This window comes from Melospiza melodia, chromosome 15 (genome assembly GCF_035770615.1).
Source record: "Melospiza melodia melodia isolate bMelMel2 chromosome 15, bMelMel2.pri, whole genome shotgun sequence".
Lineage (NCBI taxonomy): Eukaryota > Metazoa > Chordata > Aves > Passeriformes > Passerellidae > Melospiza > Melospiza melodia.
In genome coordinates this window covers 20,448,298-20,473,596 of record NC_086208.1, presented here as the reverse complement: position 1 = coordinate 20,473,596, position 25,299 = coordinate 20,448,298, and the positions used below count along the sequence as shown (strand labels likewise).

The following is a 25,299-nucleotide window of genomic DNA, read 5'->3' as shown; positions in this document are numbered from 1 at the left end:
AGGGACTGACAAACCCCAAGGGATGGAGCATGCAGCTCTCCGGGCTGCAGTTCCCCTCTCAGAGGTACAAGGTATTGGCATAACCCCTTGGAAGGCGTCAGGAACACCAGTTTTATGTGGCCAACCCCTCTTGCCCATTTTAGCAGACAGCTGGCAAACACAAGTGTGGGGGGATGTTGAGGGCTCGCGCTGCTGTTGCATTTTAAATCGGGAGAAATCTCAGTCCAAAGTGTGACAAACTCCGGCAGCAGTGAATAAACCAGCGGGAACAGGGTGCCAGCAGCGCTGCTGGCTGGCAGCGCCAGGGGAGCCTGCGGGTCCCCGTCCCTCTGACTTACCGCTGTCGTACTTGCAGCCGCTCAGGTTGATGGAGGGGACACTGGAATAGACACGAGATGACAGTAGCTCAGCGAGGCACCGGGTAGGGCACACAGTGGGGACAGCCCCGATGCCCCACGCACACAGAGCACAGCGGGCAGCCCAACCGAGCCAGCCCGGCTCGCTACAGCCCTAAGGAGGCGGGCAGGGCGCTCCTGGGCACGGAGCCGTGCCCGGCTGGGTCACACAGGGGATCCTTGGGGCACTTTCAGGCAACACTATTTATTTTGGGTCAGAGGGACCCGCACCGGCTCCCGGGGGCTGGGAGCGCCGGGCACCGCCTGGGCACTGTGCCACGGCTGGGCTGGGGCCGGGACCGAGCGCGAGTGAGGCAGCGGGAGGCGCCGCCGGGGGTGGCCGGACGGGCTCCAGCCGGACCCTGCCGGGGCTGCGACCCCACACTCGCCTGCGCCTCCTCCGCGGCTCGGGTCCGGCGGGAGCAGCGGGACGGTACCGGGGGGCTGCGGCGATGGGCGCCCCCTCACTCGGAGGGGTTTCCGGGGACGGGCCCGGGCCCACGCTGCCCCTGCCGCTGCCGCCCGCCGCCGCCATCGCACCGCTCCCGGCTCCGCCGCGTTCCCATGGCGACCGCACCATAGAGCCGGGCATGCGACCAGAGCGGCCTCGCGCGGCCACGTGACCGTCACTTCCATGTCCTCCACCCGCAGCGCCCCCTGCCGGTCTCGGTGCGCTCAGCTCTGCGGCGCTCCAGCCGCTGCCCGTGGCCCCGGTTCAGCTCCGGCCGCTCTCCATGCCACAGTCTCCGCGCTCCGGCCGCCGTCCGTGCCCCCGGTTCACCGCTCTGACCGCCGTCCGTGCCCCCGGTTCCGCGCCCCGGCCACCGCCCGTGCCCCCAGTTCAGCGCCTCGGCCGCTGTCCGTGCCATCACCGCTCCAGCAGCCGCGCCAGCTCCCCGCCCAGGTGCAGCAGCTCGGGCTCGGGCAGCAGGTGCTGGCGGATGGCGCTCAGCGCCTGCTCCTCGGTGATGTCCCGGTAGAGCGGCTCGGCGGGCAGCGGCAGCAGCCCCGCCAGCTCGCACAGCGCCACGGCGAAGGGCTCGCCCGCCTTGGGGCCGAAGAGCGGCCGGCGCGCCCACAGCAGCACCCGCAGCCCGCGGCCGCCCCCGGGCCCCGCCGGCGGGTCGCCCCGCGTGGCCAGCACGTTGCAGGCCAGCCCGGCGGCGCCCAAGTGCTCCGCCGCGCGGCACACGGCCCGCGACACCGGCTCCAGCGCCGCGGGGCCGGCGGCGAAGAAGAGGAAGGCGGGGGCCGGTCCGGCGCGGAGCAGCGCCAGGCGCGGCCCCAGCGGCTCGGCCGGCGCCGCCTCCAGCGGCAGCGGGCGGTCCAGGTAGAGCCCGTGCAGGTGCAGGTGGTTCACCGAGGCGCCGCCGCCCAGCCCGTTGAAGCCCACGCGGAAGCCGGGGTGGGCGCTGAGCAGCGCCGCCTCCAGCGCCCCGCGCAGCGCCGGGGCCGTCAGCGCCTGCGGCAGGCGCCGCGCCGGCTCGGGCAGCAGCAGCACGTGTCCCCGCTCCAGCGGGCTGGCGTTGATCGCCACCAGCAGCGGCTCCGGGCCGCCGGCGCGGCGCAGGCGGAACAGCAGCTCGGCGGGGCGCAGCCGCGTGAAGTTGAAGGCGGCGGGGTCGAAGGGGTCGCGGAGGCTGCGGACGGGCTGCGGCGGGCGGCGCTCCGCGCTGCGCTGCTCGTTCAGCTGCGCCACGAGGCGCACGGCGCCGGGCAGGACGCGGGTGGGCAGCGCTCCCAGCCGGTACCGGAACAGTCCCCGCTCCATACGGTCGCTCCAGCCCGCCAGCAGCGCCCGGTCGAACCGGGAGGGCGCGGAGCCCGGGTCGCCCCAGCCGGCTGCCTGCAGCACGAAGTCCTCTTCGCTGTACACGAACTCCTCGGGGCTCGCTTCCCCCGGCTCCCCTCCCGGCGTGGCCGCCATCTCCGCGGTGGCGGGCGGGGAGCCGGGCGTGCCGGGCGGGCGGGGCCGGCGGTACGTGCGCGTTTGCCCCGCCCGGGGCGGGCAGCTCCGCGGCGGCGGGCGGGGAAGCGCGCAGGGAAGCGGCGCCATGGGCGGCTCGGCCAGTCTGATCCCGCGGGACCTGCTGAGCGAGTACCAGGTACCGCACCGGGGCACAGGGCCGGCTGCGGGGCCCGCCTGGGCTGCCCTGCCTCAGGCCTTGGCCCCGGTGCCGGTGCTGAGCCGTGCTGTCCCCGCAGGAGCTGACGTTCCTGAGCAAGCAGGAGATCTTGCTGTAAGTACCGCCGTGAGTGCCCCCCGCCTGCCGGCCCGGTCCCGCGGGGCTTCAGTCTGTGCCGCGGGGCACGGAGAGCTCCCGTTCCGGCCCGCTGAGCCGGGAGGCGCCGGGGCACTCCCTCGGAGCCGCTTGTGACGGGGCCAAGGTCCGCGGGTGCTGCCGGTGACGCCCTGACCCGGAGCTGGGGCTGGGGCCGGCCCGGTGACCCTCAGCCTGCCCCGGAGCCGGGTGGGCGGCAGCCGGACCGGCCCCTCTCCCTGCTCCGGTGGCAGCCCGGCACGGCCCGGCCCGGCAGAGCCGGCAGGAGCGGTGGGAACGGGCCGGCCCGCCCTGGGGAGCGCGGCCGGTGCCGGCCGGGCACACGGTGCTGCCACCCTCGCACCACAGAGCCGCTCTCTTTGTTGCCTCTTAAAGTGCCTACCGGAGGTTCAGTGAACTGCTGCCAAAGGAGGAGAGGCAGAACGCCTGCTCCGCGCGGGTCCCCAAGAGCCAGATCCTGACGCTGCCTGAGCTGCGGGTATGGTGCCTGGCACACCCGGGACACTGCTGCTCCGCGTTAGGGCCCTGTGCGCCCAGCACGGCCTCGCTGTGCCAGCCAAGAGCTTCCCTGCCCTCATCGAGCAAGTGACGATCCAGGGATCCCTGCTGTGCCATGGAGGATCCCAAGGGTCCCTGCTGTGCCGGACCCTGGGGGTTCCTGCTGTGCCACGGGGGACCCTGCTTATCCCTGCTGCATGGGCTGCACCCCGGGAGGCACACAGAACAGACATCACCGTGCCATGGGTGATGGAGCAGTGGCAGAGCGGGGCACCTGCTCACCTCCAGCCACAGCCAAGGTGTGCCTGATGGGGCCAGCAGGGCCCCAGCCCTGCCTGAGCCATTCCCGTGTCTGCAGGCAAACCCCTTCCAGCAGCGCATCTGCCACGTGTTCTCAACCTCAGAGGCCGAGGATGACAGCATGTCCTTTGAAGACTTCCTTGATATGCTGAGTGTCTTCAGCGATTCTGCCACCTCTGACGTCAAATCCTACTATGCCTTCCGCATCTTTGGTAAGGCTGGGGACAGGTGCTGTGTTCTGGGATCCCTGCACCTGGAGGAAGCGGGAGCAGGGTGATGAATTGACGTTCAGGAGGGCGGGCAGTGCCCTTGGAGCACCCATGGGGATAGTGGCTTTAGGAGCTCCCTGTGGGAACAGCTGGTTTGGCATGGTGAGGTGCATGGAGGGTGCAGTGCCGGTGTCTGTGGCTCCCTGGGGTCACTGTGGCCCTGCCAAAACCTACCTTGTCTGTCTCCGCAGACTTTGACAACGATGGGATTCTGGACAGGAAGGACCTGGAGCAACTGGTGAACTGCCTGACAGGGCAAGGCGAGGGGTCCCGGCTGAGCAGCGCAGAGATGGAGCAGCTCATCCAAAACGTGAGGGCTCCCAGCCGGGGCACGGGCCCTGCAGAGCCCCGGCACACAGCTCACTGCTCCCCTTCCCCGCAGATCCTGGAGGAGTCCGACATCGACAAGGACGGCACCATCAACCTCGCCGAGTTCCAGCACGTTGTCTCCCGCTCCCCCGACTTTGCCAGGTGAGGGTCCCCAGAGCCTGGCTGGGGCTCATCACCCTCACTGCTCACTGGCACTGGGGCACAGCTGTGGTGCACGAGGGCAGGCTGCCCTGTGCCAAGCTTGCCCTAATGCCAGAGCTCTGCATCCCCTGCTGGCTCTGCAGAGCCTCTCCCACACGGGCATTCTGGTCCCTGCAGCGCTGGGTGCTTGTAAACCCTTTGTGTCAGCTAGCAAGCAGGTGCAGATCCTGTCGTATCTCTTGCAGCTCCTTCAAGATTGTCCTGTGAGCCCCTGGCTGTCCAGCAGCACTCCTCCAGCTCCGCTCCAGTTCCTGCAGCTCTCTGTGGGCTCAGCCATTTCCTCTTCCAGGGAGCACAGCCCCAGGCCCTCAGTGGCCAGGCTGTGCTGCAATGCCTTGGGCAGGAACCCTCCTGCTCCCCTCTCAGGTGCCTGCTTGGCAGCAGGGAGTCCCAGGAATCTGCCTCTCCTGCAGCTCCTCTGCCGTCTCAGCATTAGAATTTGAATCCCTATGCATTCCAAGGGCAGCCCTGCTCCTGCCTGGGGCCACTCTGCCCTCAGGACCAATTCCTACCTTGTGCCTTCCAGCAGCAGGCAGGGAGCTGCCTCCCCTGCCAGCCTCTTCTGCCTCTCCTGTATTTCTGGGAGCCTGCCTGCTGCCACACGGATCCATTTCTCTGAGCAGTAACTGAATGTGGGTTCTCTGAGCAATAACCAAAAAGCGGATCATTTTCCACAAGCAATAACCCAAAGGGGGGTACTTTCTCTGAGCAGTCACCCAGGAGTCACTGTACAGGTGGGACCCCAGAGCAGAGCTGTCCCCCCACGGCTGTGCTCAGAGCCTGCACTCCTCCTCCTCCCTTTCTGTCTTTGCCCTCTTCTGGCTCCAGCACAGCAGCTGCTCTGCCGCCCTGGCCTCTTCCTCCCCCAGTCCCTGTAAGGACACAATTAAAGGGCTCTGGTTTCACCCTTGCTCTTTGCTGCCTTTGTCTGGCTGTGGGACGGGTGCCACCAGGGTGTTGGGGACATGGGCTCCTGCCAGCCCTCTCTGCCTGCCGCCAGCCGCCGCTGCAGGGGACGGCTCCACGTCCTGCTCCACCACAGCCCTTCCAGGGCCGCCTGCTGCACACTGGGGTCCTTCTGGGCAGCACAGGGCTCGGTGCTCAGGCCGGGGCACGGAGGGGAGCGCTGGGCAGCGAGTGGCACCGTCACTGCGGGCGGCAGCAGCAGGGTCCTTTGTCCCTGCTCAGGATCCTCTCTGCCCTGCCGGCACTGCGGTGGGTCCGGCTGGCCCCGTGCTGGGGCAAAGCAGCCGCTGGCTCTCGGGGCTCTGGCGTGGCTGTTTCCCACACGGTGGCTCCTGCTCCTGGCGCTGCCAGCCCTTCCAGCTCGCTGCCCCACGGTGCTGACGGTATCTGCCCGCCGAGGCCCGTGCCCCTGCAGCCCCGGGGCCGTGTCTGTTGGCAGCTCACCAGCCAACGCCTCCAGTGGCTTTTTTGATGTCCCAGAACAGGCTGTGCAGGAAGTTCCGTGCACGGGTCCAGCTGGGAGCAAGGCAGTGCTGGTCCCTCGGGGGAATCCTGCCTGGACACGCCATCTCTGCGGAGCTCACCGCTTCCCCAGCCTGTGCTGGCACTGCCGGTGCTTCCCAGCTGCGGGAGGGCTCACAACCAGCACTGGCTGCAATCCCAGGCCTCGCCCTCAGCCACCACGGAGTCAGGTCCTGCTGGCAAAGTGTGCAGGGTCAGCCCACAGCAGGGTGGGATGGGGACGAGGACCTGATGCTCCCTGCACGGGCAGTGGGTCCCACATGCAGCACAACACTGTGCTCCTGGGAAGGGGGCTGTCACCGCCTCTCTCCTGCTGGGGGCTGCCCTCCTCCCAGCCCCAGGCCCCCAGTTTTCTTACTCCTGGTCACCTCTGCCTTCTCCTGTTTCTCATGGTGCCAGGATGGCATCACCCCATTGCTCTGCACTCCCGCACCACAGGGCCTCCCTGCACCACCCTGCCGTGGCACGGGCCCCAGGACAGCCCAGTACTGCCAGGAGGTCACAGGGACACAGCCACTGTCCCTGCAGGGCCCCACGTGCCCTGGCCCAGTGCTCAGCCAAGCACAGAGCTATGGCCAGCACAGCCCTCTGTCCCCTTGGAGGCATGGGCAGATCTGCCTCTGGCTGCAGCGAGAGCCAGACGAGGCTGCTCTCCACGGGGCCAGCCGGGAAGGTTCTGCCTGAGGAAGGCACGGAGCCCTGCCGCACGCACGTGTCTGAAGGACTTTATATAAAAACAAGAGACGTTTCCACACACGCGCGTGGGGCCGTGGGGGTGTCCCTGCCCACCCAGCGCAGGGGAAGCTGTTCCCAGCTCCCCTTCCCCGGACACAATTCACATTTTCCACATATCAAAAACGAACCAAGCACAAACACACAGCACATGCCGCGGGGCTGGCGCTGCCCAGCCGCACGCGTGGCCCTGGGTCCCCAGCAGGACGTCACAGTGAGTTGGGGCACGGGGGGTCTGCGGCCGCCCCTCCTGCCCTCTGCATAGAGGGGGTCAGCCCGGCACCAGCAGCCTGAGCCAGGAGCCGTGCCCATCCCTGCAGCAGGGACGCCGGGCTGGAGCCGTCCTGCAGGGCCCTGGCGGGCACGAGGCGCCCCTCACACCCACAGGTACCGAGGTGATGCCAGGGAGCCGCCAGGCTCTAGGCCCCGCTGGCTGGTGGGCGCTGCCGCAGAGGGTGGGTGCCGGGCTCTGGGCATGCACACACAGACGACACGAACCCTGGCAGTGGTGCATGGTCCGGCGAGGCTCAGCAGAGCAGAGGCAGTGGTGAGTGAGGGCTCGGCTGTCGTCCCCGTCACACCACCGAGTCCTGGATCTCGGAGCCCAGGCGCACCCGGGGTCTTTGGCAGGCAGGAGACACCTCCACAAAGCTGTCACGGACGTGGAGAGGCCTCTTCTCTGACTCAGAGAAGGTGCGTGGAGGTCCTGGGGGCTCATGCACGGGGGTACTGACGATGTAGTTGTCCTGCAGGGCCTGGTAGCCCTTGTGCTCAGGAGCCGTGCTGGGCAGGCTGCTGCCATTCAGGGGCAGGCTCTCCACCGGCTTGCGGGGCGGCTTCTGGTGCCTGCTGGGGTCGCCGGGCTCCACCAAGGCCTTCATGCCGTCGCGGTGCCGGTGCAGCACGAAGAAGGCCAGCACGAGGACGGCGGCGGCAAAGAGCACACACATCACCAGGAACTCGGTCCAGTAGGTCTTGCCGTCCAGCCGTGCTGCAGCACTGCCCACCGCTGAGGTGCTCCGCGATGTGCTGACCGTCTCCAGGGCGTCACGGCCAGCAGCCACCTTCCTGCCAGGGTCTGCTGGCCCGAGGGCTGGCTCCTGCACGCCCACGCAGTAGCTGGCCATCAGCTTGCGGAAGCCCTCCTCCAGCGACCAGCACTCGTAGGTGCCTGCGCGCTCCGGGCTGCCCACCAGAATGAGGGCTCCGTCGGGCAGCACCAGGTAGGAGGCGTTGACAGGAGCCCCGTTGTGCAGCCAGCTCCGCGAGGCCAGGTTGGAGAGCAGCCGGCACGGCAGCGGCCGCACCGCGTTGGGAGGGAGCTGGATCTGCTGGCACGGGGAGCCTGAGGCTGCAGAGACAAGCCAGCATCAGCGACGGGGCCCCAGCCGTGGGCAGGGGCTGCTGATGGTGGATCAGGAGTCTGGGGGATCCCCCAGGACACACACTCACAGCAGCACCAGCGGGAACTCACCTGGGGGCAGGAGGATGCGGGGACGGGGCTGGGAGGCGTTGGCCGGCTGGCAGAGCCGCTCCGTGTCGGCATCCTCGATGTCCTGTGCCCAGAGCCTGGGAACAGAGGGAGGGCAGGGCAGTGGGGTGCCCTGGGGTGGAGGGGATGGCAGAGGGTGCACACTTACTGTGGGTGTGCCGGGGGATGTGGGGCGAGCCTGCGGCAGGCACCCCGGCTCCAGGCACAGAAGGGGTCCCGTGCCAGCACACATTCCCCACAGCTGCGGTACAGGCTGCAGTTGGCAAAGGGCACCTGGGCCACTGCTGTGTAGGTGGCTGCATACACAAGACCCTGCAGGAGGGGACACGCTGGGGTCAGCAGGGTGGGCTCCTGCACACCCCTGCCTTCCCAGGTTTCTGTCCCCCAGCCCACAAACAGGACCAGCCTCAAGCAGGCAGATCCCCCAGTGCCCCCCTCGCCCCAGCTCCTGCCTGGTCCTGGTCCAGCAGCAGCTGGAGAATGGGCTGCCCGTCAGGGAAGAGGCGGATCTCCTCAATGATGTGCACGCCGTGGTTCACCCTCACGGCCTTGTGCAGCCGCCCGTCGTCTGCAAACAGAGGGGCCGTGCTGAGCAGGGCCGGGGCGCAGGGCACAGAGCCTGGCCTGCCCAGCCCGCCTGCACCCACCCGTGCCCAGGAAGAGGACGTCGTAGGTGCCGCGCAGGCCGGGCGCGCGGTGCACGCCGATCTGCTGGTAGCGCCGCTGGCTCTGCAGCAGCAGCGGCTGGCTGCGCACAGGGCTGTCCATCAGGAAGTGGTCCTTGATAAAGTTCAGCACTCGATCTGGCATCTGCAGCGATGAATTGATCTTCAGGTGCCGCGTGTGGCTGGTGATGCACTGCAGGGAAAGGAAGGGGCTCGGAAGGGCCTGGGGAAGCGGCTGGGTACCATGCTGTGGCAGCCACTGGGAGCAGGAGAGCAACGGGGCAGTGCTGCGTCCTGCGCTCGGGCAGGCGCCAAGGGGCCACCTACCATGCCCGGCCGGGGCTCCGGCACGGGGCCGGTGTCCGTGTACCACTGCTGCGTCTCGCGGTTCACCTCCTTGTAGAGCCCGCCGAAGGCGCGCTGCACGCTGCGCATGGGGAAGGCGCAGACGGCCGAGCTGCCCAGCCCGCCCTTGTTCCTGGTGAGGACGGGCACAGCCCGCGGCAAGATCAGGGCCTGGCCCTGCCAAACCCCCCGTGCTGCCCTGGCTCCCCACCACTCACCACTGCGAGGTGAAGACACCGTAGAAGAGCGTCTCCCTCCAGCGCAGCTCATCCGGGGTGAGCACAAAGATGTCCTGCAGCACGTTGAAGGGGAACCCGTCCTCAGGGTGTGAGCAGAGCAGCTGTGCCTTCAGGAAGGTTGTCCAGCGCCGCTGCAGCACGCGCTCCCCGCCCTGGTCCCCCTGCGTGGCACGGCGGGTCAGGGGGCGATGCCGCGGCCGCAGGGCACCCCACACACTGAGAGAATGGGGGTCCAGGTGTGCAGGATGGCCCCACATCCCCCCACCCCAGCAGCGAGTCACGCCCCAGGCACAGCCCCCACACCCCCCTGCTGCCTTATGCCCACCTTGCACACACGTGCGATGCGGGAGACGATGGTGTTCTCAAAATAGTCAAACTCCTTCCCAGTCTCGCTGAAGAAGAAGTAGACCTTGTCGTCGTCACCCTCAGGGTTGCCGGCAGGGAGGCTCTCCCGCAGGTAGGCTGAGCCCACGAACGCTGGGTCTGGGGGCACGAGCACCCTCAGCACTCTGGCCCCATTCCTTTCCTCCCTCGCTGCAGGGGAGAGAGGCCCCAAGCAGCCGTGCCAGCCCCAGCCCTCAGCCCTCACCTTGCAGCCAGTTGAGGGAGTTCTCGGTCTTGAGGGCGATGCGGCTCTCCTGGCTGCGGGAGATGGTCGGCTCATTGCCCTGGAAGTTGCTGACGGTCCCGGCGTAGAGCTCGCCGTCTGCCAAAGACACGTTCCTGCTGGGACCCGCCACACGGCACCAGCATGGCCCTGCTGGGGCCGAGACAGCCTGGCCTTGGCACGGCTTGGCCGGGCAGACGCAGGGACAGGAGGCACGGGGAGGAGGGCAAAGGTCCCAGGGCGCTGCAGGGAGGGCGAGGGCTCCAGGGGGCACAGGAGGAAGGGCGGGGGTCCCAGGGTGTCGTGCCTTACCGACCATGACAGCTGTGGAGCGGTACTCAGGGTCAAAGGGGCAGCGTCCCTTCCCGTCCTCCAGCACCACCTTCCCCGACGCGTCCCGCTCCAGGCTGAAGTGCTGCACGTTCTGCAGCAGGAGGAGGCTGTGAGCCAGCAGCACTTGTCCCAGTGCCAGGGACCCCAGGGCAGGGCCCTGACGGCACGGGGGGACCTGCAGGGGACCCTGTTCCTGTACTCACGATGTAGGCGCAGGCCGGGCTGAAGGCGCAGGTCCCACAGGTGTACAGGTGGGTGCTGTTCAGCTGCAGCAGCAGCTTGATGTAGTTGTGACAGTCCCTCTGTGGGGGTCAGAGGACCCAGCTCAGCCCTTGGCTCAGCTCTCACCCATACCCACCCCGCACAGGGCACTGCCCGTACCCACCACTGCCCCCGACGCCTGCTGGCAGTGGGGCTCACCTGGGGGTCCTTGCCCTTGAACACACACTGCCTCTTCTTCTCCTCATCTGCACTCCACAGCAGCTGTGGAGAAGGGACAGTCACTGGGAGTCCCCCGTCCCTGTCTGGTCAACCCACACCCTCCTTGGGCTTGTTCATAGCAACCACATCCTCCCCACCTCAATCATCCTGCTCTAGGGCGGCTGGTCCTGAATACACGATGGCTCACACGGACCCAAATGCTGGTGGGGATCCCCAGCACTCCAGCTGGGTGCCCCCTCCCTCCCCAAGGGCCGCCCAGCCCACCCTGGGCTCACCCTACGAGCTGGGGAGCTGGGCTGAAAGTTGCTGGTGTTGAGGGTGAGGAGCAGCTCTCGTGCCCCCAGGTAGAGCGTCCTGCCGTCCGGGCTCAGCAGCAGGGTCGTGTAGTTGGACACGCCAGGTGCCTCAAAGCGCCGCACCACCCTCTCGGCCGAGTCTGTGGGGCAGAGCGACAGGCATCAGCCTCGTGCTGGCACCTCACCCCAGGACCCTGCACCACGGCTGCTCCTGTCCCTCTGCCCAGCACCTCGGCCATGCCACCCACCCGGGGCAGCCAGGGCCAGATCCAGCTCTGCCCACAGCGCCAGACACACCACAGCGCACTGTGCAGGGCCCTGCTAGTGCCCGAGGCCGCCGCGAGGCACAGCCACCTCCTGGCCCTCAGGATGCCACAAGAGCCCTGCTGAGCACTGGGGCAGCTGCCCAGCCACGTCCAGCCCTGGACTCAGCCCTGCAGCACGGCAGGCTCAGCCCAGCCCAGGCCCACAGGGAGATGAGCGCTGGGAGTATCCTCATGCCCCAGCCCGCAGGGCTCAGCCTCTGCAAAACAGAGGGCTCAGCCCAGTGCTGGATGCGGCGCTCAGCCCTGTGCTGGATGTGGGGCTCAGCCCATGCTGCCCACACTGCCCTGCGGGGCTCAGGCTCTGCAAAACAGAGGGCTCAGCCCCGTGCTGGAAGTGGGGCTCATCCTGCTGCTGCCCACACTGCCCCAGAGGGCTCAGCCTCTGCAAAACACAGGGCTCAGCCCCATGCTGCATGTGGGGCTCAGCCCCGTGCTGGATGTGGGGCTCAGCCCATGCTGCCCACACTGCCCCACGGGGCTCAGCCCGTGCTGGATGTGGGGCTCAGCCCGTGCTGCCCACACTGCCCCACGGGGCTCAGCCCGTGCCGGACACGGGCCAGTGGCCGTGCTGAGTCCATGCTGAGTCAGGGAGTGCCCGTCCTGTCCCGTCCCATGCCGTCCTGTCCCGCGTGGGTGGCCTGGCCCCGGAAGCCCTTCCTCTCCTAGCGCCGCTCTGAATCAGATGGGCCTGGCTGTGTGAGCGGGACACGTCGGGCTGACTCACGCTGCCAACTCCCTGACCTCCCCCAAGCCCCTGCCTGCTCCCAGAGCCCCACCAGGACAACAAACCCAGAGCTCCTGCCAGGCCCTGCCTGGCGAGAACCACTGTGAGGGATCGAGGAGCTGTGGGGCAGTGGTACTGTGGGGAGCACCCTGTAGCTCTCCCCTCCCATTGCTCCACCAACCCCAGGTGCCTCTAGATGGGGCAGCATCCTCCCCGTTCCGGGGGGCTCAGCTGGGCCCAGCACCAGCCCAGCTCTCCACAGTGGTGCAGAGAGGAGGAAGCTGATGCCCCAGGGCATCCTCCTGTGAGGGGCCCTGCACCCTAGTGGTGGGGCGATGCCACCCGTGATGGGCACGGCAGCGGAGGGGCAACGGGGCCCCTGTGCCTTGCAGAGCTGTGCCGACACGGGGAGCTAGCTGCTGGTGTGGCTGCCAGGGACCTGTCAGGACAAGACCTGCTTCTTCCAGACAAACCTGCTGCAGGCACATCCAGTGCTCCCAGGGGAGCAGCTCCCAGCTCCTCCCTTCCACCGACCGCAGCCCCACGTGGGCAGCTCCGAGGGAGCCACCGCCGGACACACACCGGCCACCGGCCCCTGCTCCCCACCCAGCTGCCCCGCCTCGCCGGGGTCCAGGCCGGGATCCCCGGGCAGTGCCCGTGGCTGCAGCCCCACAGCTCCCACAGGTGTGCAGAGCACGGGGCAGAACCGGTCTGTGCAGGCAGGGCCGGGCAGCGTGGCTCAACACGGCACAGCACAGCGTGGCACGATGCCGAGCTGCTTGTCTCACTGGGTCCCAGCCTCCTGTCCAGCTCAGCAGGTCCCACATCTGCTGGAGCCACCACGGCCGCGGCCAGCGGTCATGGGAGCGTGTGCTGGGGCCACATCGACACTAGTGAGCGCAGCACGCTGAGCCAGGGAGCGCTCGCAGCTGCCCAAACCACGGCAGCCTCCCAGCGCAGGACGGGATGGGCTCTGCTGGCCGGCAGCAGCTGGATCCAGCCACTCCTGGCAGCGCAGCCGTGGGTGGCTCCCCCGCACGGCACAGCTGCCAGGGTGAGCCCGAGCAGCGCGCCCCACGCCTCGCCCAGCCCGTGCCAGCTGCTGGGGGCTCTGCAGGGCAGAGGGGGCTGCAAACAGGCCCCCCACTTGTTACAGTTCTGCCTGCCCTAGCACCCTCCTGGATGTCCCTCCTGGCCCCTGCCCAGCGCAGCCCCCCGCACTCGGGCCTCGCAGGTGACAAGTGCCTGCAGAGGGGCTCAGAGCTGTCCGGAGCTGAGCACGGCACAGGAGGGGCTGTGGCGCGTCCCCCACCCCAGGGACACCCTGAGCAGAGTGCCCCGGCCGGCTCACCCTCCCCATCTGGTACGGAACCCGGCCGCCACCGCCGCCCCGCTCGCGGGGCACAAGTGCTCGGTCCCGGGTGCCCCCGGCACACCCACCCCCGCTGCGGCTCTGCGCGGGCCTGCGTGACCGCACACCCCGCAGCACCCCGGGGCTCTGCCCCAGCCGTGCTCCGTGTCCCGAGGACGGAGGGCTCCCGGTGTCCCGGGGAGCCGGCGGGGCTGTCACACGGCGTTTCCACGCGGCGTTCAGAGCCCGGGGGACGCGGGACGCTCCGCCGCCCCGGGGCAGACGCCAGCCGGAGCCCTCGGCGGGGGCTGGCTCCCCTCCCCGGTGCCGGCGGACCCTCACCCACCGAAGGCAGCGGACACTCACCGTAGGGCAGGCTGACCCGCGGGACAGGCTCCGGAGCCGCCGAGAGCAGCAGCGCCGCCAGCACCGGCAGCACCGGCCGCGCCGCCATCCCGGACCGAGCCGCGGGGCTCCGCCGCGGCCGCGAAGCCGCCCGGGCGCTGCAGACCTGCGGGAAGAGAAGGGGCTCAGCGGCTCGGTACGGCACGGCCCGGCCCCCGCCCCGCGGCACCGGGCGTACAGCCACGGGCGGGCCCCGCCGGCCGGACCGAACCGGCCCCGCCCGAGCGCTCCTGATCCGCTCCCGAGCCGTACCCAGCCGCTCCCGGGCGCGCCGACCCGCTCGGCCCCAGCCCGCCGGTGCCCCGGGCGGGGTGGGCCGCTCGGAAGAGGAGGCGGGCGGTTCCCCGCCGGTACCGCCCCCACGCCGCCCCAGCGGGACCCGGCCCCAGCCCCCGCCCCGCGGCCGCCACGGTCCGGAGGGAACGGGGCTTTGTCCCCGGGCTGGCGGCAGCCAGGGACTCCCCGCGATCAGGGAAGGCCGGTGGGGCCGGGACCCCGGGGCGTGCAGGGGGCTGGCTGGGAGCACATCTTGCTGTCCCCGGAAAAGCTGTCCCGGGAGTGTCCTGCCCTCCTGGGGACAGCTCGGCCCCGTGGCCGCTACCAGAGCCGCCCCCTTGTCCCTCAGCTGTGCCCCACGGCCACACTGCCGGGGCTGGGGGCTCTGCTCGCCGCAGCCCAGCGCTCCCTCCCTCCCTCCCGAGCCACGGGGTACCACCGGGTGCCTGAGCCAGCCCCACCACGGGCACACCTGGCCGGCAGCGGTGCCCCCACAGGCAGCACTCGGTGCAGGCGACACAACCCTGCCAGCCCCTGTGCCCGCGCCAGGGGTCCCGCCGAGCAGGCAGTGCTGGGCACGATCTCTGCCTGGCCCTCGGGGGGCTCTGTCCCTGGCTGGCTGGGCCGTGGGCAGGGCTCACCGAGCCCTCAGAGCACTGCCCACCCGGCCAGCAGCGCCCACGCAACTGTTATTAATGACAACTCCTTACATCGCCATGGCAACGGGACGGGGGGACAGGGGGACGGGGTCCGAGGATCCCCCAGGCAGCACACTGGGGCCGGGGGACCCAGCGCTGCCCTCCCAGTGTGGGGTCTGGGGCAGAGCTTCCCGTGTCCTTCTTGGTCAGTCCCAGCCCTGGATTGCAATGGCGGGACCCACCTGGAGCCCCCTGCCCAGGAGAAACGCTCCCCTACACCCAGGACAGCCGTGCCCACACTCCGTGGATGCCTGTGCCCACACTCCCGGGACAGCCGTGCCCACACTCCCACACTCTGCCCGCCTGGCACTGCCGGATGGTGCCCACTCACAGGTCATACCTGCTGTCCAGTGCTGGGGCTCTGGGCTGCCCTTCTGCCCCAAATCGACTTTGCTCCCTTCCTGTTCCCGCTGCTCCTGCTGTTCCTTCCCAGGCCCGGGACAGTCCCACAGCTCCACCCCAGCCTTATCAGCAGCACCCTTTGCCCGGGAAGTGGCACAGACGGCCGGGACTCAGCCAGCCGAGCACGTCACCCTGAACAGGGTGGGAGAAGGCGCTCACCCTGCAGCCATGGCCCCCTGCCCCACGTCCCACGGCATCTTGGGGGGCTCCAGGGACCTGGCTGCCACCTGTGCACGGCCGTGGCAGGGTTGCGTCAACACCCGGGTGCGATGGCATGCAGCGAGGACGGGGGAGCCCCCGTGGGGAGGGCAGCTGCTCTGGGGTGAGCAGGGAGGGCAGGAGCAGGAGAGAAGGAAAGGGAAGGGGCAGGCAGGGAGGAAAAGGAGGGCAGAGCAGGCCGGGAGGGAGGGCAGGAGCAGGCAGCAGAACCAGGCCAGAGCCTGTGCCTTTAAGCGGCACTCCAGCGCTGCTGGCAGCCAGGGCTGTTTACGCCAAACTCCCATTTATCTCCTGTCCTGCCCACGCAGCTGCCAGCGGGGCAGTGCCGGGGGCACCGCAGCTCCCTGCCCCGCTCTGCACCCCGGCAGGCCCGTGCGTGCCCCACGCCCCGCTGCAGGCATTGGCACGCCCCGCTGCGGCGGCCGTGCCGCCCTCCCTGCCCACTGCCGGCAACGGGGAAACCTCTCTGGGCTTTGGGCAGCACCAAAACCCGTGGCCTGGGGTCAGCAGGTAGGTGGGGCGGTGGTTTCTGCACCGAATTCCCACGCCAGCGCCCGCACCCCACTCCCACTGGCAGCGGGTGCCTGGGAAGGCAGCGATGGAACCGGGCGCTGCTGCCGCCTGCAGAGAGCGGGCCGGGCTGCGTGTGCCTCACCGCAGCTGCTGCTGCTGCCCAGCGGCTCCAGCAGCCCCCGCAGCCTGCCCCAGCACGGCCCCTGCTCAGGGACCTGCGCCCGGCTCGCACGCTGCCCACGCAGCCGGGCTCTCCCCACCTGGCGGGGCTCACACGCTCGCCCCCGAACCGGCTGGCTGCGGGAGCCGCCAGACAGCAGCCGGCAGTGCCTGCTCTGAGCACGCACACGCACGGAGGGTGAGCACGCACGCATGCACACCTGCAGAGAGCGGAGGGCCCTGCCCAGCCACAGATGCTGCAGCCCCAGCTGCCGAGCGCCGGCTGCCCGCACACCGCGGGTCTCCCTGCAGCGGGGATACCCGGCCGCAGCTGGAGCGCTCTGCAGCTCCTGGCAGCTCTGACAGGCTCCCCACGGGCCCCGGGCATCCCCCATTCCACGTGCACCGGCTGAGACACCCTGCCTAGCCAAGGGCCTCCCTCGGGGCCAAGCTGGGCTGCCCCCCACCTCTCTGGCCCACCGTGAGCTCAGACCCTACTGCCAGGACGCCCTGGCTGGGGCGGGGGTGGTGGCACACAGCCAGCCCCACGCTGCCCCACAGCATCCCCTCTGCCCCGGCAGGGCACTGCGGGGCACCTGCACCCGGGGCACTGGGTGCCCCACCACACACACCCGTTTCATTGCTCCCATCGCTCCTGCACAATGGTAGAGACAGTTCTGAGGACAAGGGGGTATCCCCACAGTCCACCTGTCCCCTGCGATGCCAGGACCAGTCTGAACCCTGCACTGCCTGCCTACGGAGCTGCAGGGTACACAGGGCCCCCACCCCTTGCTGGGCAGCCCTGGCACAGGGCAGGGAAGAGCCATCAGGAACCCCAGCCACTGAGCACCCTTGGGGGGCAGCGAGGTGGTGGACTCTGAGCACAGGTGTGTCAGCTCCCCGGAGTACAGGAATGGAGGGTCCAGGCTCAGGGATGGGTGCCCCCTTCCCAGCCAGTCCTGACTCCACAGAGCCCAAAGCAGCACCGGTCTCCTCAGCCCCACGGCACCCTCGGTCCCGTGGCACCCTCGCTACCCTTGCCCTGGTGCTCCTCGGGGTCAGAGGGGGTGCCAGCCCCCTAAGCAGCCCCAGGCCCAGTTGGAGCAGGCACTAGGGCCCAAGGGATGACCCAAAAGCCCATGGGACCCTGACCCTCCCTGCAGCCCAAGACCAGGGGCTGCCTGGGCACCAGCAGATCCTCAGACGCTGGGGCCACATGTGTGGGACACACAGCACATGTGCACCCCGCAGGCGTCGGGGCACATCACACCCGTGGGACACACCGCACACACGCGTGGCCCAGTCCCGAGCGGGCTCTGACACGCCTGCCCGTGAGCAGCTGTGACGCTGTCCTGAGCGCCGTGTGTGTGCCTCCACACCCTCGGCCTGCTGTACGCACACCCGGCACATGTAAACACACGCAGACGGGTCACGGGGTGCTCACACCCTGGGCGGCAAACACCGGCCTGGGAACAGGCTGTGGGAACGGCCCGGCACGCCTGCACCCCACACACACACAGACACACACAGGCACACACACTTACACAGGCACACACAGACACACATGCACACACACTTACACAGGCACACACACAGGCACACCCACCGGCTCAGTCACACAGGCACACCCAGGTGCACACACAGCAATGCACACACATTGTCACTCACGCACAGCCACACAGCAATGCACACACATTGTCACTCACAGTCACACAATCACACAACGACGCACACACATTGTCACTCACACATTGTCATACAATCACAGAGCCACGCAGCAATGCACACACACATTGTCACACACACACAGACGCACAGTGATGCACACACACTCTCACACGCTGTCACTCGCACGCACAGGCACACAATCACGCAGTCAGTCACACACACAGTCAGTCACACACGGTCACACACCCGCGCGTTCTCACATTCACGCACTCCCAGCCCCCGCACCCGTCCCTCGGGGACCCCCGTGCACGTGCACGCGCGGCCCCTTGCACGGCGCGTGCCCGCGCACCCACCCGAGCCCGGCCCTCGCACACGCACCCCGCGGGCGCGCCCGTCCCTTGCACACCCGCTGCTCCCGCACGCCTCCCGCGCCCGGTGCCCCCCGCTGCTCACCCGCTCGGCGGCTCCGAGGCGCGGCGGGAGCCGCAGGCGGCGGGGGCGGCTCCGGGGTGTTCCCCCCGGCGGCGCGGGGCGGTGCGGGGGCGGCTCCGGGGGGCTCCGCCCGCAGCACAACAAAGGGCCGGCCCGCCCCGCCCCGCCCCGCCCCGCCCCGGCCCCGCCGCCGCGCCGGGGGCCCCGGGCCAGCGCGGGCCGGGGGAGGGCTGCTCCCGCCCGGGAGTCACCCCCAGTGTGGAGCTGCTGCTCCCGCCCGGGAGTCACCCCCACTTTGGGGGCTGCTGCTCCCGCCCGGGAGTCACCCCCAGTGTGGGGCGGCCGCTCCCGCCTGGGCAGTCACCCCCAGTGTGGAGCTGCTGCTCCCGCCCGGGAGTCACCCCCACTTTGGGGGCTGCTGCTCCCGCCTGGGCAGTCACCCCAATGTGGGGCGGCCGCTCCTGCCTGGGCAGTCACCCCAATGTGGGGCTGCTGCTCCCGCCTGGGCAGTCACCCCCATGGGGGGCGGGAACTGCAGGGGGCCATCGCTGCCCCCACGGTTCCTGGGATGGCACCGGCCCTAAAGGGGTCCTGCCCAGCACTGAGTGTTTCAGCCCCAGCACACTGAGCGGCTTCCAGCACCATGGGACTACTGGGGAGAGTGGTTTGGGGGGCAGCACCCACTGGGGGCCCTTCCTGAGGGTCCCTGGTAGCAGGGGTGGCTATGGGGACACGTAATGCCTGTGTACACGGCCCCAGGCATCATGATGAGATCCTTGTGGTGGTGGCGAGCTCAGGGAGTTTTGGGGCAATTCATGGGACTGGGCACCTCATGGCAATGCGTAGCTCTGTGTGGTTCAGGGACAGCATGGCCGTGGGTGTGCCCACAGTGGCACACAGAGCTGGTGGCTGGCAGCTGGGTGCCAGCAGTACCCAGAGCTGCTGGGATCACGGACACTGAAACACTGCCTGCACTGGCCTGGCAGAAGTGCCCAGGCAGGGCCACGCTGGCAGCCCCAGGAGCTCAATGGTCGCCCAAGGGGGGACACAGCCCCCACTCCAGCCCGCGGGCCAGCAGCTCTGGGCAGCGCTGAGGGCTCGTGTGTTTGCGGGCAGCATGAGGGAACGCGGCCCTGTCAGCCCCTCGGTGCCCCCTCCACGGGCAGACACACACAGCCCCACACCGTGTCCTTCTCGACCTCTGGCTGGGCCCCAAATCTCCGGGACCTGTCCCCCCTGAAGTGCCGGCCCCTGCCGGCCCTCTGTGTCCCCAGGGCGGCCGTGGAGCACACCGGGATGCCGGCCCTCTGTGTCCCCAGGGTGGCCGTACGCTGGAGCGGAGCAGCGGGAGGCGGCCGGGCCGCGGCCCGGGATGCACGGGCGGTGCCGCTGTGTGGGGCCTGCCCTGGGCCTGTGCCACATGGCCGCCCCCGGGCCCTCCTCGCGGGGACCGTCCCGGCGCTGGCCTGGCCCCGTCCTGCCGGCGCTGCGGTCTCTGGGCGGCTCCGGCCGCGGGGCCAGGGCCAGGGCAGCCGGGGGGCAGCCCCCGAGCAGGGCCGGCCGGGGCGGCGGGCCGCGGCAGCCCGGGCCGGGCGCTGGGAGCACGGACACGGCGGAGCCCGGCCCCCCCGGCAGCCCGCGGCTCCTGCTCTGGTTAATGTTAAAGCCAGCCGACGTCAAGGACTGCCGCAGCTCCCCCTGCCCCTCCGCCGGGGGCTGCCAGCTACAGGGCTGTTTTTCCTCCCGGAGCAGGCTCTGCCCGTCCCATGTGGCTAAAAAAAGCCATCGGCTTGGCTGGGACAGCAGGACAACAAATTCCCAGCCCGAGCAGCCTCCTGGCAACCCTGGCACACTCCGTGCACCTTCTTGGGGTGCCCCTGGTGTGCATCACCCCCGTCGTCGCTGTCATCACGGTAGTTGTCCTCGTTGTCGTCGTGGTCCTCCTCCTCCTCCTCCTCCTCGTCCTCCCCAGCGGGGCCAGGCGAGGTGAAGGTCCCCGGTGGAACAGTGGCAGTTGCCCTTGTCCTGCTGGATCCAGCTGCCGAGTCACGCGCCAGCCCAGCCGGGAGCAGGGACGCGGCTTCCATGTAGGGTCAGGCCGTGCACGCACGCCCCCAGCCCCATGTGCCACCCCAGTTTCACACGGGGATTTGCAGCTGGGTTTGGTCCCGGTTCTAGGAGGGTTTTTACAGCTGGGTTTTTGATCCTGAGGGTGTCTGATGCCGGTTCCACGAGGGGTTTTGCAAATGGGTCTGGTCCTGGGGGGTGGGGCCATTCTCAGTTCCACGAGGGATTTCAAACCGGTGTCTGATCCCCACGTTTCGTTTAATTTCTGGTCCCAGGCAGGGTTTTGCAGCTAGGTCTGGTCCCAGGGGGTTTTGTTCCCTGTTCCACGAGGGGATTTACAACAGGATCAGGTCCCGGAGGAGTTTGGTCCCCATTCCACGCGGGGTTTGGCCACGTATCCGTAACCCCGACGTAGCCAGGGATGCAACATCCCTCCGGCGGGAACGGGGGTGCTGCGGATCGCGGCCGCGCCGAGCTCCGGCGCCGGGGCCGGACGCGGCCCAGGCCCGATCCCGCCGCGGGACCCCCCGCGGGCCCCTCGGAGCCGCGCGGGGCCCCACGAGGGGAGCGGGGCTGTGTCCCGCCCCGGGGCGGAGAGAGCCGCGCCCCGGTGTCCGCCCCGTCGCGTCCGCCCACGCCATGGCCGCCCGTTACCTCCGCGCTGCCCCGGCGCTGCGCCGCCTGCCCCGCTGCCCGCCGCCCGCCGCCGCCGCGGGGCAGCGCCGCCACTGTGAGTGGGGACACGGGGGGACACCGCGGGGCTGTGCCCGCCGAGCCCGGGGAGCGCGCCGGACCCACGGGGGGGCGGCTCGGATTCTTTAGGGGGGCGGTGTCTGAAACGGGATCCGGAGTGGCGCGTACCGACGGTCCGCGGGCCCCTGCCGACCCCCGGCGGGTTTTGTAGCTGGGTGTGCTCCTGGGGGGGTGGTCCCGGTTCTACGGGGGGTTTCACAGGTGACTTTGGTCCCTGGGGAGTTTGGTCCCGGTTCCACGTGGCGTTTTGCACTCCAGCTCGTACCTGGTCTGAGCCTGGTGCGGGGGGGGGTCGCTCAAGGTCCCGGACCAACGCGGAATTTCGCCCCTCAGGAGGGTACCAAAATCCTGGTCGTGGTGCCACGCAGAGTTTTGTTGCCTATCAATGCTCCGGTCCCACTCAGGGAGGGTCACCTCTGCTCTGGGTACCGCGTGGGGGTTTACAGCCTGAGCCACAGACAGGTTTGGCACCCAGAGGGGTTTAGTCCTGGTCCAGGATCCACACAGGGATTTGCACCTCGGTTTGTGCCTGAATCTGGCCCCAGGGGATTGCACCTGCTCCTGGTTCTGGTCCCATTCTTGATCTCACTGAGGCGTTGGAGCCCGGCTTGCACGTAAATCCCACTCTGGGAGGAATGTGTCCTTGTCCCTGTCCCCCTCACGTGGTGGATTTTGCACTCTGACCCCCACTCCAGCAGTGGTGACCCCAATAAGGGGCCCAGATCCCAGTGAGGCTTGCCTGTACCTGGCCCTGAGCCAGGGTGGCACCCACACCTGGCTGGATGGAGCTGTGTGGTGCCCACAGATTGCCCTGGCCCCACACAAGGGTGTGGAGCCGTGGGACCAGGGGTGCACCCCTCACACCCCCCCCACTGCTCTCCAGATGCCGACAAGCGGATCAAGGTGGCAAACCCAGTGGTGGAGATGGACGGGGACGAGATGACACGGATCATCTGGGCCTTCATTAAGGAGAAGGTGATGGGGGGTGTGCCCCCGGGAAGCTGGGGGGTTGCACGGAGAGCCGGTGATCCCTGTGCTGCCCTCTGTCTGTCCCTCCTGCCTCCGTCCCTCTGTCTGCAGGAAGCAGGTCGTAAAATGGGCACAACTACCAGAACGACCTTTAAGTGAGGCGGTTGTGGGCAGCAGGGGCTGTCTCACACAGAGAGGCCTATTCAAGGCAGGGGGGATCATCCTGGTCAGCAGAACCACCTGGGGCAGGGGGAACCAGCTTGGGCAGGCAGCCAGGCTGGGCTGGGAGGGGTGCCAGGGCTGGCCATGCCGTGGTGCTGCTCCCCCGGCACCCCACGCTGTTCCCGCCTTCTGACACTCTGCTGGCCCCTCAGCTCATCCTGCCCAACGTGGATGTCCAGCTAAAGTACTTCGACCTGGGGCTGCCGCATCGGGACAAGACGGATGACCAGGTCACCATTGACTCAGCGCTGGCCACGCAGAAGTACAGCGTGGCTGTCAAGTGTGCCACCATCACGCCTGATGAAGCCAGGGTGGAAGGTGGGCACGGGGCCGAGCTCCCGTTGCTGTGGGGGGGTGCTGGCAGCTCCGTGGGGTGCTGAGCCTCCTGTCTGTGCCCTCTGGGGTCAGCAGTGCCTTCCCACTGCCAGCTCAGGTTTCCGGTGGGTTGGGGCTGCACCATGCTCAGTGCTGTGCCCCTCTGCCCACCCTGGGGGCTTGTGGGTGCTGTGGGGACCCCATGGGCCTGGGGACACGCTGACCTGTGCCCTGTGCCAGCCACGATCTCATGCTGGCTGTCTCCCTCCCCTTGCAGCAGGGTCTGGCAGCAGCCCGTGGCACAGTGGAGCTGGGTGCTGGCAGGAGGCATGTGCTTCAGGGGGGCTGGGGTTGCTTCAGGGGTCCCATCTGCATGCCCCACAGAGTTCAAGCTGAAGAAGATGTGGAAGAGCCCCAACGGCACCATCCGGAACATCCTGGGGGGTACGGTGTTCCGGGAGCCCATCATCTGCAAGAACATTCCCCGGCTGGTGCCCGGCTGGACCAAGCCCATCACCATTGGCCGCCACGCCCACGGTGACCAGGTGAGCCAGAGCACGGCAGGGAGCTGTGGCTGCCCAGCAGCTGCCTGCGCCCCTGCCTGACCCTCTGCCTGCCCCCTCAGTACAAAGCCACCGACTTCGTGGTGGACAAGTCCGGGACGTTCAAGATGATCTTCACGCCAAAGGACGGCAGCGGCACCAAGGAGTGGGAGGTGTTCAACTTCCCCGGCGGCGGCGTGGGCATGGGCATGTACAACACGGACGAGGTACTGCTGGGGCTCAGGGGGCCCTCGGGGCAGCGTGCCTCCCACCCTGGGGATGCCAGCTAGGGACAGGGTGCCACGAGGCTCTGCGCTTCCCTTGCAGTCCATCTCTGGCTTTGCGCACAGCTGCTTCCAGTACGCCATCCAGAAGAAGTGGCCGCTCTACCTGAGCACTAAGAACACCATCCTCAAGGCCTATGACGGGCGCTTCAAGGACATCTTCCAGGAGATCTTTGATAAGTATGGACCTTGGGGGGGGGGGTCTGGGCTGTCCTGGGGGTGCTGGCAGTGAGACCCACGTGGGGTGAGCGTGGCTGACCCCGGCCCGGGCTCCCAGGCACTACAAGACGGAGTTTGACAAGCTGAAGATCTGGTACGAGCACCGGCTCATCGACGACATGGTTGCCCAGATGCTGAAATCCTCCGGCGGCTTCGTCTGGGCCTGCAAGAACTACGACGGGGATGTCCAGTCAGACATCCTGGCCCAAGGTGGAGCAGGGTAGGGTGTGGTGGGCTCTGCAGCGTCACCCCCGGAGCTGTCCTGACCCCTGTCCCCCCGCAGGGTTCGGCTCCCTGGGGTTGATGACCTCTGTCCTGGTGTGCCCGGACGGGAAGACCATTGAGGCCGAGGCCGCCCACGGCACTGTCACCCGCCACTACCGGGAGCACCAGAAGGTGGGCAGAGCCTGTGAGCTGCCTGCGCCAGGCTGCCCAGGGCAGGGTGTCCCCAGCAGACAGCTGACCCCTGTCTCTGCGCAGGGCCGACCCACCAGCACCAACCCCATTGCCAGCATCTTCGCCTGGACGCGCGGCCTGGAGCACCGCGGCAAGCTGGACAGCAACCCGGAGCTCATCAAGTGAGCAGGGGGTGGGATCCCCGGGGAGGGTCCCTGCAGCAGCTGCTCTGGTCGCACCGTGGCAGCAGCTGCGCAAACCGTGCCCCACACCCGTGCCCAGGTTTGCGCAGACGCTGGAGAAGGTGTGTGTGGACACCGTGGAGAGCGGGACCATGACCAAGGACCTCGCTGGCTGCATCCACGGCCTTGCCAAGTACGGGGGCTCTCAGGGCACAAGGGGGGCAGCGTGGCTGCACGGGTGACCGTGCGGGTGGGGGGACCCTCTAGGGTGGCCACAAGAACAGCACAGTGACCACAAGGACGGGCTGGCCCTGCAGGGCAGCCTTGAGAGTAGGAAAGTGTCCAGGAGCTGGCTGGGCACAGTGGCCACAGGTGGTAGCTGCTGGCCTCTCTGGACAGTCCCCAGGGACTCAGGTTGGCTGTTCGCTACTGACTGGGTTGGGCAGGGGCCACATGCTGGAGCCAGGGCTGTGGTGCCTGTGGGAGGAGGCAGGCAGGGACCCCCCCCAATCCCTGTCTGTCTCCCCAGTGTGAAGCTGAATGAGCACTTTGTGAACACTACCGACTTCCTCGATGCCATCAAGAACAACCTGGACAAGGCTCTGGGCAAGAAATAGGAGACGGCCTCTCCATCTCTGGGATGGATGGGGTTGGGAGGGGCCCAGTGCCCTCCCCAGCTCCCCAGCACAGCTCAGGAACAGTTGAATAATTTTTCTAAAGTTTTCTTAGGAGTGTTTTTAAAGCCTTTGTAGCAGGGGAGTGTGGGGTGGGGGGGTGTGTGTGGGTGTGTGTGTGTCCTGCCCTGATTCATGTACCCCGTAACAGTTTGTGCCATTAAATATCTCCCCAGCCACGGCACAGCACCTGGCACAGCTCTGCACTGCACACAGGGGGGGCACCAGAGCCCTCAGCTCAGCCTTGCCAGCCTGGGGGGGCCATGCACTGCAGCATTTTGGCATTGGCCTGAGGACAGCGTCTGGGGGTCCCCAGCCCTGCCAGGCTCAGCAAGGCTCTGTGGCCATCTCCATCCTGCCCCAAGGCTGGCAGGGGCAGTGGGCTGAGTGACCCACCCCGGGGCGTTGGGGATGGGGCAGATGGTGCTCAGCCACTGACACAGTGCAGGGTGTGTGGGGTCAGCACAGGTGCCCCAGCCCCTGTGCCCTGGCTGGCCCCTGGCTCCTGATGCCTGCCAGGACCCGCCCAGCTCTGGGTGCTCCTGGGGATGCTCCTGTGTGCTGTGGGTGCAGTGAGTCCTCTGCCCCAC

At 68.5% G+C, this 25,299-nt stretch overlaps 4 protein-coding genes across 4 annotated transcripts; 2 read left to right on the top strand and 2 right to left on the bottom strand.

Moving 5' to 3' along the window:
- Positions 1-847: 847 nt before the first annotated feature.
- Positions 848-2,345, bottom strand: GDPGP1 (GDP-D-glucose phosphorylase 1). Its single transcript, XM_063170079.1, has one exon. The coding sequence runs from the start codon at positions 2,320-2,322 to the stop codon at positions 1,264-1,266; it is 1,059 nt and encodes a 352-aa protein (XP_063026149.1). The 5' UTR covers positions 2,323-2,345; the 3' UTR covers positions 848-1,263.
- A 73-nt stretch (positions 2,346-2,418) lies between these two features.
- Positions 2,419-5,185, top strand: CIB1 (calcium and integrin binding 1). Its single transcript, XM_063170075.1, has 7 exons — positions 2,419-2,500; positions 2,601-2,635; positions 3,053-3,155; positions 3,534-3,687; positions 3,936-4,054; positions 4,127-4,215; positions 4,461-5,185. The coding sequence occupies exons 1-7, from the start codon at positions 2,450-2,452 to the stop codon at positions 4,480-4,482; spliced, it is 573 nt and encodes a 190-aa protein (XP_063026145.1). The 5' UTR covers positions 2,419-2,449; the 3' UTR covers positions 4,483-5,185.
- Positions 5,186-6,475: 1,290 nt separating this feature from the next.
- Positions 6,476-13,804, bottom strand: SEMA4B (semaphorin 4B; the record flags this gene model as incomplete). The annotated part of the gene is made up of 14 exons (XM_063170073.1): positions 6,476-7,846; positions 7,970-8,064; positions 8,136-8,299; positions 8,440-8,555; positions 8,635-8,845; positions 8,980-9,130; positions 9,216-9,397; positions 9,562-9,719; positions 9,826-9,942; positions 10,156-10,267; positions 10,380-10,478; positions 10,597-10,659; positions 10,893-11,053; positions 13,681-13,804. Coding segments are annotated over 14 exons (2,529 nt in total), but the record flags the coding sequence as incomplete, so codon positions are not given.
- Positions 13,805-20,822: 7,018 nt separating this feature from the next.
- IDH2 (isocitrate dehydrogenase (NADP(+)) 2) lies at positions 20,823-24,759 on the top strand. The gene is made up of 11 exons (XM_063170074.1): positions 20,823-20,883; positions 21,790-21,881; positions 22,250-22,415; positions 22,797-22,957; positions 23,038-23,181; positions 23,282-23,418; positions 23,516-23,667; positions 23,741-23,853; positions 23,938-24,035; positions 24,136-24,228; positions 24,565-24,759. The coding sequence occupies exons 2-11, from the start codon at positions 21,831-21,833 to the stop codon at positions 24,650-24,652; spliced, it is 1,203 nt and encodes a 400-aa protein (XP_063026144.1). The 5' UTR covers positions 20,823-20,883; positions 21,790-21,830; the 3' UTR covers positions 24,653-24,759.
- The last annotated feature ends 540 nt before the right edge of the window (positions 24,760-25,299 follow it).

Excerpts from the sequence above, each read along its gene's own strand:
- IDH2 (XM_063170074.1), top strand. The coding sequence starts at position 21,831 with ATGGACGGGGACGAGATGACACGGATCATCTGGGCCTTCATTAAGGAG. Across the intron at positions 22,416-22,796 it reads TGATGAAGCCAGGGTGGAAG|AGTTCAAGCTGAAGAAGATG; the intron begins GTGGGCACGGGG and ends CATGCCCCACAG. Across the intron at positions 23,182-23,281 it reads GCATGTACAACACGGACGAG|TCCATCTCTGGCTTTGCGCA; the intron begins GTACTGCTGGGG and ends CTTCCCTTGCAG.
- CIB1 (XM_063170075.1), top strand. The coding sequence starts at position 2,450 with ATGGGCGGCTCGGCCAGTCTGATCCCGCGGGACCTGCTGAGCGAGTAC. Across the intron at positions 2,636-3,052 it reads AGCAAGCAGGAGATCTTGCT|TGCCTACCGGAGGTTCAGTG; the intron begins GTAAGTACCGCC and ends TGCCTCTTAAAG. Across the intron at positions 4,216-4,460 it reads CGCTCCCCCGACTTTGCCAG|CTCCTTCAAGATTGTCCTGT; the intron begins GTGAGGGTCCCC and ends TATCTCTTGCAG.
- GDPGP1 (XM_063170079.1), bottom strand. The coding sequence starts at position 2,322 with ATGGCGGCCACGCCGGGAGGGGAGCCGGGGGAAGCGAGCCCCGAGGAG.